Raw genomic sequence first — 11577 nt, 5'->3', positions numbered from 1 at the left:
TTTCGCGCTGTCCGAACGCCTGATTTTTTTTCGCAATTTTCTTAAAAACGGAAAATACAGAATTAAAATTTCAAGCAGAGACTTAATCCCGAAAAAGGGAGAAAACGTTTTAGCTCATGAAAACTCCAAAATATGTTTAAAAAAATTTGTTGGGCGTCAGCTTCACAAGTCTATGCGCAAATGATATTATCCATGCTACACTTTAAAAAACTTCATTTATCCTTTTTACAAGAGGATACAAATTATAATGTTCGTATATTTGGTTATTACAAATTAAAAGGAATCTATTAATATTGCCTATTTTTGAAAATTCAACATTTTTTATGCCAGAATACATATATTTTCTAAGATCTCGTTCTTTCAGCTTTTTTTCGATTTTTCGAGGGATACAAATAGTAAATTGTTATTTTCAGACGGTACAAATGAAATCAAACCTAATTACGTTTTAATTTTTATGAAAATTATTTATTTTTTTGCTAAGGTCCACTTGGTACCTTATAACCTAAATTTGCACGCATGTAAATCAAACTCATTGAAACGTATTCATACGATTATATTTTACTACCGAAGTCTAAATAATATTTTTATGAAAACGTCAGAAATTTCATAGACAAGCTGATTGTTTAAATAATGAAAGTATCATAGATTTAAATTACTGACCATTATAAATTCATATTTTGTAATGTAATAGATGACATTGGTTAACTTTATGTGAATTGTACGTATTACATATTTTTTATCAACAATGTTGGTTTTAAAAAGTCTAAAAATTCTCAATGCCGCACGCTACATGACTCAAGGAAGGCAATTTACAGTATATTCGAGTTCTATTATGAAAAATTTTAAATCGGCCAATTCGCAATACTCTTGTTGTGTTAGCCGACATGTGGCTAAAAGCACTCATTTACTATCGTATGACCTAAATAATAGCCGATATTACAGTGTAGTGCACAAAAATTCTGAGGCTAATACTAGTAACAATGCAGAGGATACTTTTGATGAGGAAGCTGAACGTCTTAAACAAAATCAAAGACAATGGAAAATGATGAAGTATAGTTTCATAATGTTTGGCATCGCTATGAGCTTTGCAGGTTTCACAATTATTTATGAGATAAGTAAACCAGTGTATGATGAGAATGGTAAGGTAGTCGAGGATGAGTATAGTCATTTACCTTTGCATCAACAAATCTTCTATAGACTAAGAAAAGAATTCTCGTACTACAAAAAATTAGTTCAAGAGCCAAGCAGAGAAAAATTACTTCCTGATCCATTGACTCATCCATATATTCAACCACGTTATACAATAGTATTAGAATTGACAGATCTCCTTGTACATCCTGATTGGACCTATCAAACTGGCTGGAGATTTAAAAAAAGGCCAGGTGTTGATCATTTTCTAGAGGCTATTGCACCACCTCAGTTTGAAACAGTTGTATACACAGCTGAGCAAGGATTGACAGTTTTTCCTATTTTGGATGTACTGGACCCTCATGGATACATAATGTACAGATTGGTAAGAGATGCTACTCGTTTTGTTGATGGACACCATGTCAAAGATCTTGATGCATTGAATAGAGATTTGAGTAAAGTTATAGTGATAGATTGGAACTCAGAAAGTGTCAAATTTCATCCTGAAAATACATTAAAAATACCAAAGTGGACTGGTAATGATAATGATACAATGCTGTATGATCTAGCTGCTTTTTTGAAAACTATATATGCTACAGATGTTGATGATGTAAGAGAGGTGTTAAGATATTATCATCAGTTTGACAATCCTTTGGAAGCTTTTAGAGAAAATCAACGAAAGTTGTTAACACAACTTGAACAAGAGGAAACAAAAATTCAGAAACATGAGACGAAAGCTTTAACATCTAAATGGTCACCATCTTTTCTACGCCATTAATTATTCTTTAGAAAATAGATTTTGGAACATAAATAACATTTCATTGATGATAATAACGTAGTGGTTTTCAAAAATTTGAAAATAATATTTGGCTATCACTGAAAAATATTGTAATTCAACACATCTTCAATTGAATTGTAAAATTTATTCTTCAAAGGTCATATTAAATGTATATGCATATAGATTTTTTGTTAAGTTTTTTTTAATAAAAAATGTATATAAAATTTAACAGTATTTTTTATTTTTAAACTATTATAGTTTTAGTTAAACAATAAGTTTGATTTTGCCATAAAGTTGTTTTCATAAAGTAAATGATTTTTTATTTTTATATATCAATATTAAGTAATGTGTGAACAATATCTAAATTTTGTCAATCAATTAAAAAATCGAATTGTGAAACTAAATTTATAAATAAGAAATTCATCGATTAAAATTCAAATGAAGGTAACTCGAACAAAAGTACACTCAGCACAGCTTATTACTCACACATACGTTCACCTGGTTTCTCACATTCACTGTCGGATGGCAGCACTGATCGCTGATTTTAGTATGTGTTTGTCTGAATCGCTGTCGGTGATCCGAGTCAGTCTTGCAGTTTCAGGTTTTAATAATTCTCATTGCAATATCGCAATCTCCGTTGCTGTCTCGATTAAAATCCCCAACACCAGTCAGATTGTTTTTTATGAAAAATAGTGACGACTTTCCAAGATATTATAAGCAAGGTAAATATACAATTTTTTGCAGTATAAATAATCATGGCAGCGAATTTGTCAATTATTTTGTTGTTTTTGTCGTAAATCTTTAGTCGATTATACGAAATGTACGTTTATATTATAATAAGTAGCCATGGGTATGCTTGATATATTTTTTGTAAATCCTAAAAATTATTTGTAAGAATTATTACAAAATTGAACACGGCGTCAATCGACATTTTAAATTCAATAAAAATAAAGAAAGCGCTCTTGACAGCGTGAGTCTCTTACAATGCACATTTGATAAGACTATTTTCTTTCATTTTGAGCAATAAGTTATTTACTCCACTAAGAAATACATAAATTATTTGAAAGTGATTAGAGAACTGAACCTAACCAAACAGAAATGCCTGTTTCGTTTTAAGGATAAAAGTAATTTCATAAAAATGTGTAATTTTTTTAATACCATATCAATATCAATGTTTTTATTAAATGATTTTACATTATTTCGAAAAACTTAAAGCTTGAATTTTTCGATACTGCAAATGTGTTGACGTGGGATGTTAATTATGCAGAACGCTTTGTTTGCAAATTAACAATTTGCACATTCTTTTACAGCAATTTATACTAATATCATATATATTCAGAGGTATTTGTCTATACTTACTACTATACGTGCGCGCACGAACGTGTGTTGTGTGTTTTATATGTGTGCGTGTGTGTGCATGCGCGTATGTATGTGTGAGTTTTTATTATATAAAATGGTTTTTTTTTTTGCTCTTTATTTTTGTTCAAATACAGCAGTATCAATTCATTTATATTGCGGTGTAAAAAAATACAAATTTTCATTAAAAACTGATCAATAAATTAAAGCTCTCACAAACGAACTAGCAATGAAATAAAAAACAATTTTATCAAACATATTAAGTCAAATCGCTATGTAAAATCTGAATCGCTATTAAAATTTAAAATCCTAATAGCCGCATATCTAATCAGCTGTGTATGCCAAGACTACTTCTCACTGGTAAAGATGCGGCTGCAAGCTTTACCGCGGTTAATCACCTTCGACGTAACAGGCACCCTGTTGATGACTAAACTTGAGCAACATTATGCAGATGTAGCGCGAAGTCATGGACTTTCAGGTCTCGATGGTCCAAGAATGTCAAAAACATTTCGCGACAGTTTCAAACGTCTTCAAATTGAACATCCGATATACGGGAGACATACTGGACTAGGTTGGGAGAATTGGTGGAGGAATATTGTTTACGATGTGTTCAGAGATCAGCATCAGAATATCACTAATGATAAGCTTGACCAGGTGAGTACAAGAAAATAAACAAATGTCTACGTCGCTTTTGTCACTTTCAATATTATCAATTTTTTACGTTATACACCTAATTAGTGACTAATCAAATTATATTTAAATACCACAATCGCTGAAGAGTAAAATAGTCGACTACTGATGTACTCTATTATTATTTGAGATGGAAGCATCACGTACGACACGAATAAACAGAAAGATTGTTTTCTCGTAGCACTCTTTTAAATCATATCTCAACGCTGACCGATGAATCTCAATTCATTCAGTCATCAGCATTTGTAATTCATGTTTGTTTATCAATGCGAATTAAAAATTAGTAGATTTTTTTACGCAAAGTTATAAATTGCACAATTGATTAGTGTGGAATTTTTATTGAGTGGAACGAGCTTTTACAAATATTGAACAAGTAGTTGGTTGATAGGTGTAATTATTTCAATAGATTACGATTTTCAACCATTTTCGTTGATTAAGGCCGATTGTCCAAATTCAGAAAATCCTTACTCTTTCTTCAATCGAGTATAACTAACATTACAAAATGTTAGTTATAACGTGTCCGAACCTCTTACAAAACGTCGTACAGGCGACAAAAGTGTCTGTATGCTCACAAAAAGACCTACTATCAGTTGACCTCTTATCTGGGTTGACCCTGTGTCCCTGTATTTTCAGATCGCCAACAGTCTGATAGACTGCTACAGCACGAACCGTTGCTGGCACAAATATCCAGGAACGATTGAATTACTTGATAGCTTGAGACTGAGGCCCAATCTCATACTTGGAATTATATCGAATTTTGACGAGCGGCTCGAAGGGATATTAGACTCGGCTAGCTTACGCTCGTATTTTTCGTTTGTCATTACCTCGTATGGATTAGGAGTCGAGAAACCTAGTGTGGCCATTTTTCAGGTATGGGTTAAGAATTTAATGAAACGCACGTTTCATTACATTGAATAGAAATTCTTTTAATGGTAAATTTACTTACAACGTTGTGCGTATCAATAATAAAGTTACAACAATTCGTTATGTCGAAATGATACCTAAAATTGTATTTGTATTTTTTTCTTTTTTAATAATATAAGCGAATGAATTTATGTGCAATGCAGCATTATTTTACATTGCAGGAAGCTCTACGACTGTCATCCGAAAGATTGCAAGATGAAATCCCGCCAAAAGAAGCTTTGCATGTAGGTGATCGAGTTGACAATGACTACCTGGGAGCACGAGCAGCACAATGGAACGCCATCCTAATAAACCATGACAAAGACAGTACAGACGATAAACGAGTCGAGCCGAGTGATGTGTTCAGGAACTTTGATGAGCTCAAGACGTACTTCGACAAGTTATCCAGAAAGGACGCTACTGCTGAAGTCAATTGTAGACATTGAAATACTTTCTTACCTTTATAAAAGTGATATGAACTTTTTAAGTGTTCCTTTAAAAAATATCTCTTTTATTGGAATAGCTCGTTTAGTGTGATAATTAAACGGCTAGTTCTATAAAATCGTATGTGACAATTGTAGTAGCTTGATTGCGATTAAGTTATTTTACTAATCGCGAGATTGTTATTGTTGCAAGTTGTAGTTAAAATATAAATTATTTGTAATTTATCCTACTATTTGTACGTACAAATAAGAAATACGTTAGTGGATGGCTATTACAGACTTTGTAAACCAATATTTTCCTATTTATCGCGCTAATTTATTGAATAAATGTGCCATCTGTTTTTTATAGCCGTATGTCGTGAGGTTAAATATTCTAATTATACGTTTCGTAGATATTGCCATATTAATCTGGGTCTAAGATTATTCCATAAATGTAATAGTTGTTTACTAATAAAATATAATTTTATCCAGAAATTCAAATATTATTTAATGATCTCGCAATATTTTCCTTATCCTCGCACCATATTATCGCTACCACTATCCAAATCATCATTGTACAAGTTAGTCGAAAAGGGAAATTACGAAATTCAATTAAAGTACGGGGTAGAGGAATCTACTGAAGTAGATATATATTTGTGCGTGGGTGTATTGGTGAGGGTACTATCTGGCGACGTTTCCGGGTAAACGTTTCTCTCACTCGCTCACCCGAGATATCTGTATCAGAAAGACTTACATCCGACTTCCAACTTTCCAGTATGCGTGTCTCTTTCTCCCTATCCATCTCGTAGATTTATTCGTAGTCCAGTCGAGTCTACGCACGAAAATATGAAGGACTCGGACATAAAGCTTTATCGCGCGTTTAGTCGAGATAGCCATGGGAGAAAAGACGAAAAAACATATACAGCGATAACCAATTTTCGAAACTTTTACTCGTTCGTCGTCAACAAGCGACATCGTCAACAGGTTATGTAAGGATGCTCTCTTAGCAGCAATTTATGCTCCGATTTTTCAAATCGCGTCATGATTTTTACATTACCTCATTATTATCAAATTCCGAATGTGACATTTCTCTTTTATTCCAATAAATCAAGCGATTGAACAATGCAAATATGAATAATTAATTATGCATTCTGCATTGAAGGATGACCAAACTTCCATCTTATACAATTGTTCAATCTTTATATGGCTGCAAGAATGAACTTTTGCGATTCTGCAGCAAATGCTTTATCAAAGAGGAGCAAGTTTCAAATTATTGAAGAAATATGTATATACTCTAAAGCTTTTTTTCGCGAGTATAACGAATCATTTTCGTATCTAAATTGTGGTCATTTAAGGAGCGTTGGTAAAATGTGCTTTTGATCCAGTGTATCCTTAAATTTGCAAGGATAACAAAGAAAGCGTGCCAGATCTGTAGTTAACAATTGGATTTCCGCGTGAAATTTCGCCTTTTATCTCGGATCACCGTAACGCCTCGTTCAGCATAATAAATTGGCAGATCGCCAGTCGCATTGAAATCTACATTACAATTCAAATTGAATCAGATTTAGTAAAGAAAGAAGAGTATGATTGCAGCAAACAGTATAGGCCTCGTGAAAGAGTTTCCGATGCAGCCATGCAGTCGCAGAGCTGAGTTTGGGTAAATGCAGCGTCGAAGAAGGGACTCCCAAGCTGCTTCTCTGTCTCTTTGCTGCTCCTTTCTCTCTCATAAAGCCGCCGACGCGCCGTGTTTTAATACCGTACAGCCCGGAAAGTTCTCTCTTTCTCTCTCTCTGCGACGGCGGCGGCAGTGTATATTGCGCTGCACCTCCTGGCACGCTCGCTCGTGTGCATGTGTGTCTGGCGACTCGCCTTTTTTTTTTACCGTCGAGTTTTGCGCGTGTGCGCAAAACGCGATATGCATCGCGGTTGCCTTTCCGCGGAATCTCTCGCCTTATTCGGTCGCGCGCATATCATTTCGGCGCTCGTATTGTTCGCGGGGCAAAGGGTCAGTGGCAGCATCGGTCGTTGATCGGCGATCTGGCGATCGAGCGGAGGCGTGCGCGATACGAACTCTGGCTCGGTACAATCTCGCGGGGAAGGAAAAGCGTAAGCGCAGCTCTTTTTTCGGCTCTCCCCGCGTTCGCTCTCCGAGAATAGAAAACACGTGTGATATACGCGCACCGCGTTTCTCTCTCGCTGCGCGGCGTTTTAACACGAAAAACACATTCGGCCGCTCCGCGCAAGCCGTCGCCGTGCGCCTGGATTTTCCGTTTTCCAGGATCGCGACCGCCGTGCGCCTGGATTTTCCGTTTTCCAGGATCGCGACCGCCACGCGCCAAAAGAAGATACGACCTGGCGGAATAGCGAATGCAGTTGACGTCAGTTCGCAACAGCCAAGCGTGGGAGTATCTTTAGATTAATGAACCCCAAGAGCTGCTGAGTGTAAAAGCCAAGAAATATATATATATGTATATATATATATAGCAAGAGAGCATAGGCAAGCAGCGCCGCGCGGAATGCGGCCTCGAGAGTAAACTCGAAATTGGCTCTCGCTCTCTCCCTCTGTGTTTGAGAGCGGCGAGCAGCAGCACGGCGTCAGTGCCTCGGCGTAGATTCGAGCGTTTAGTGCGAGAAGCGTGAGGATGCTGCTCGCGGCACTGCTGGTGGCAGCAGGCTGTTGCTGCAGCCTCGTGGCCGGCAGGGCTGAACCCGATCCCGCCTTCGATTTGTCGAGATTCAAGATCCGCGACGAGGAAACCAAGTGTTACGATAATGCTGGCAAGCCACAGGTGATGTCTCCACTTCTTCTCTTCTTTGCTCCTCTCTCTTCTTTTCTTCGGAAAAGTGCAGCGTGCGTTCTTGCGTGGTGATGGTTATCAAAGTGCATACACCGACGGCAGGCTGTGTCTGTGTTTTTTTTTTTCGTGTAATGCTCGGCGCTTTCACGACTCGGGCTCGCCCTTATTCTTGTTGCTCTCTTTGAGAAACTCGCATTGGACCAAGAGTAAGTTTCACAAAGTCACTGGGATTTTCACGCCGGCTCGCGTTTCTTTACGAGTTTTCCTTTCATCCAGTAAGGAGCGCTACGCACGTCCTTGTACTGTAACCATTGATAGAAGACAAACGAGAGTACCGATTTGTACACTGATTATGAGAATAATAACATTTTTCGCTTAATTTTCTCGTTAACATTTCGTTAAGTCTAACGCGAACACTCTACAATCTCATTGCTTGAAATTGAGTTTCGTTCGATCGTCTCGAGTAAAATGCATTTCCTGTCGGAATAAGTATAATTTTATGGTGTCAAATGGCTGTTGTTTATGTTGAAAAAATCGCAATGTTCAGTCGTTCGTATATTTTTCAAAAGTGTAACATGGCTAATAGCTATTGAAATAGTTAGAGACGCAACGGTGATATAAAAAATCTAACGGGCTGCTTTGATACGAATACATTTTTACTATCAGCGGATCTGTCTTCGTGTTTGAAATGATATAACCTCGTATTGAACTCACTATAACTTGTGAAACGTGAGATAATTTCAATTAGCGATACTCTCGAAAAATGGTCTCTTTTTGCAAGGCCGCTGAATGAAAAATATACAACTTATCAATCTCTTCGTTATGCAACGGGAGTGGAACTCTCATTAACTTACTTGGCACACGTAATTCAAGGGAATCAATCTCTGCACTCTTGTTTTTTTAAAAACAAACTTATCATCCAGTATTAAACTCATTCTCAATTTGCAAAGAGGAACGAATCAATGGAACCGAAGCTCTCTGACGAAACAGCGCAACGAGTCCTAATTCGCACCCAGCTTCCCATCATTCACACCCACTTATCGCGAAAAAGAAATGCAAGCTCTCGAATTCCTGCAAAGCGAGTCCGCGAGAAAAAGGCGCAACGAAAAGAAAAGGAGATCGCGTACGTGTATCTTTGAAAAAGGCGCGCCACGTGTGTAACAAGATCTCGAGTGGCGCGCTACAAGCTTCGTCAGCGAATTGCAAACGCGGTGTCGCCTTTTTTCCCCGCGCGAGTGGTCGAACGAGAGCGAAATAAAGAAATGGCCTCTCATTCGTTTCCGAATTTCGGAACGGGCCAGAGCCGAGGGGGTTCTCGGCGTATGGGTTATCGGATTTATGAACTTGTGGCGCCGATAAAGAGAGGGGCGTCGACAAACGGAGCTCTCTTTCGGGCGTGCGTGTATATCTCGCGCGCGGCTCTTACAACAGCCGACTCGAGAGTAGAGTTACCCTGGCAATCGACGCGCACTCACTTGGCGAATGAGCACTGACATTGTTCACAGCGATGCATACCGCCGTTCGAGAACGCAGCGTTCAACCTGCAAGTCGAGACGACCAACACCTGCGGCCAAGACGGACGCGTCACGAACTTTTGCAAGCAGACGGCCATAGACAAGAAATCGTGCGATATCTGTTACGACGGCGATCACCCGGCGAGCTACATCACCGACTACGACAACGAAAAGAATCCGACTTGGTGGCAATCTCAGACCATTTTCGAGGGGGTACAATATCCCAATCAGGTCAACCTTACCCTCAACCTTGGTGAGTTGGTACTTGCTGATGATCGCGCGCGCACTTCTATCGGAATGCCATGCCGTGGCTACGAGCGAGGCGACAAAGCTCGCCAAACGGAGCAAAAATGCGCCGAAGCGTTGCGGATGAGAGCAGAGACGAGAGATGATTTCGCGGAACGTAGGCTGCCGGCGATGATAAGCGCGACCGTATGCATCGCACACCCACATCCGCGCGAGCGCGGCAACATTGATGTCCGCTCGTACTCTCGCTCGCTCTTTCCAATTTCAAGCAGACAGGATGCACATTTATTGAACGCGATCAGTTAATCCGTGTCTAATGAAGAAGGCCATTGATCGATACGCGTGATTCACGTTATGTAGCAGCACGACCGAAAAAAAAAAATATATATATATATATACAGAGCCCCCCTCTCGCTAATCTTTGTCTGCCGCGCAAAAGTCTACACGCGAGCTTTTGCAACGGTGCATGTGCACGAGTGAATACGTATATGGAAGAACCAGTTGTAGAGGTCATGGGTAATATTATAATTTCGCGAGCGTGTGTGTCAAAGGCTTTCTAGTTTGACGCTTTTTTCCTATTTTTTTTCCGAATGCTTCTGGGTAAATACTTTATTGGCTATAGAATGGCATTCGGAGTTATCAGATAGGTTACATCAATTTGTTACGTTTCTTCATATTTATAATAACTTTGAGATGACAAATAATAATGATAGCACGATTCATTGATCTGTTGATTGACAATTAATTAGATTATAGAAGAATAAGCGTTATTCTGATCAGTCATTAGAGCTCCAAAATGAAATCAGTCTGAATGGTTTTGCTTTCAATTTTAGCATTGTTGTCGTAAACTAAAATTCTAGTCTAGAGCCAAGTAGCAAAGAAATTTCAAACGACACAGATTTAGCTCAGAAACAAAAATTCTAAATGAAACAATAAAATGACTTGGTTAATCAACCAATCCAATTCAAATTGAATCTGAAATTCTTAACAATACCGCATTTCCATAATACATAAATATCGTGTTTTCACAGTTGAAATAAATATCACAAAACATTGAAAAGAGATTACCAACAATTTATTAGTTAGTTTAGGCAATAATTGTGCTAACAATAGCGTCAATTATGGTCCATGGGTTCAGTCGTTAAACGCTTCGCTGTCTGTTGCGTACGCGATGCTGTTTCGTAATGCTATATTTATAAAATCCGTGCTATACCGCACGGGACTCTTTCAAGAGAGAAAGAGAGAGCGGGGAGCACCGTTTAGCTTTGTGCCGTCTGTGCACCACATGGTCCATTCATGAAATACGGATGACGGCCAATGTTCGGTAGAGCCCGGGAATCTCTTATCTCAACTTCGGTATCTCGACGCAGACCAAACGTGTTTGCCGCGGCGACAAGCTTGAGAAACCAAATGATTTGTTCTTGCTTCGCGGACAGTTATTGGAAGTGGTCAAAGCGACCAAGCCTGGTGAGCCTATCGCTTTGCGCGTGTGCGTGCGTAGTATTTTTTCCGATGTCTGTCGGCCCCACAAGTCCGCATCGCGTGAGGGGGAGAGACTCTTTAAATTTCCGCCTTGCTGCGATTCAATTAACCGAGAGTCTACGCCAAGCCCAGCATTTGATTTACGGATATGGCTTTTTCATTGTCTATCTCGAGAGTTCGTCGCGCGACGAGATAAGGAAACGATTCCGAACTCATTTCGTAGCGCTTCGGTGCTTGCGAAAGCCAGTTGAAATTCGATC

The 11577-nt window shown here is 38.5% G+C and overlaps 3 protein-coding genes across 5 annotated transcripts in view; all 3 read left to right on the top strand.

Moving 5' to 3' along the window:
* Positions 1–264: 264 nt before the first annotated feature.
* Positions 265–2079, top strand: LOC131665346 (mitochondrial import inner membrane translocase subunit TIM50-C-like). The gene has a single exon (XM_058937195.1). It carries the CDS (start codon positions 746–748, stop codon positions 1904–1906), a length of 1161 nt encoding a protein of 386 aa, XP_058793178.1. The 5' UTR covers positions 265–745; the 3' UTR covers positions 1907–2079.
* A 434-nt stretch (positions 2080–2513) lies between these two features.
* Positions 2514–5765, top strand: LOC131665340 (rhythmically expressed gene 2 protein-like). 3 transcript variants are annotated; one of them, XM_058937181.1, is made up of 4 exons: positions 2514–2628; positions 3579–3916; positions 4586–4822; positions 5038–5765. In XM_058937181.1, the coding sequence occupies exons 1-4, from the start codon at positions 2589–2591 to the stop codon at positions 5299–5301; spliced, it is 879 nt and encodes a 292-aa protein (XP_058793164.1). In that variant the 5' UTR covers positions 2514–2588; the 3' UTR covers positions 5302–5765. The 3 variants fall into 3 exon arrangements, with proteins under 3 accessions (XP_058793164.1, XP_058793167.1, XP_058793166.1); XM_058937184.1 differs by having other exon boundaries at positions 2522–2628; positions 3595–3916; XM_058937183.1 differs by having other exon boundaries at positions 2557–2628; positions 3609–3916.
* A 2123-nt stretch (positions 5766–7888) lies between these two features.
* LOC131665406 (laminin subunit gamma-1) overlaps positions 7889–11577 on the top strand; it is a 15103-nt gene continuing 11414 nt past the window's right edge. The window contains exons 1-2 of the mRNA XM_058937282.1: positions 7889–8066; positions 9581–9842. Of these exons, the coding sequence (XP_058793265.1) occupies positions 7920–8066; positions 9581–9842 (409 nt within the window). The 5' untranslated portion in view covers positions 7889–7919. The remainder of the gene's footprint in view (positions 8067–9580; positions 9843–11577) is intronic.

The sequence above is a fragment of the Phymastichus coffea genome, unplaced genomic scaffold (genome assembly GCF_024137745.1).
Source record: "Phymastichus coffea isolate CEN01 unplaced genomic scaffold, Cenicafe_Pcof_1.1 PCOF00050, whole genome shotgun sequence".
Lineage (NCBI taxonomy): Eukaryota > Metazoa > Arthropoda > Insecta > Hymenoptera > Eulophidae > Phymastichus > Phymastichus coffea.
The sequence above is the reverse complement of the archived record's forward strand: the minus strand, read 5'-3'. Positions and strand labels throughout refer to the sequence as shown.

Coding starts and splice junctions, on each gene's coding strand:
- LOC131665340 (XM_058937181.1), top strand. CDS start 2,589: ATGAAAAATAGTGACGACTTTCCAAGATATTATAAGCAAG. Junction 2,629..3,578: donor TCCAAGATATTATAAGCAAG/GTAAATATACAA, acceptor AAATCCTAATAG/CCGCATATCTAATCAGCTGT. Junction 4,823..5,037: donor CTAGTGTGGCCATTTTTCAG/GTATGGGTTAAG, acceptor TTTACATTGCAG/GAAGCTCTACGACTGTCATC.
- LOC131665346 (XM_058937195.1), top strand. CDS start 746: ATGTTGGTTTTAAAAAGTCTAAAAATTCTCAATGCCGCACGCTACATG.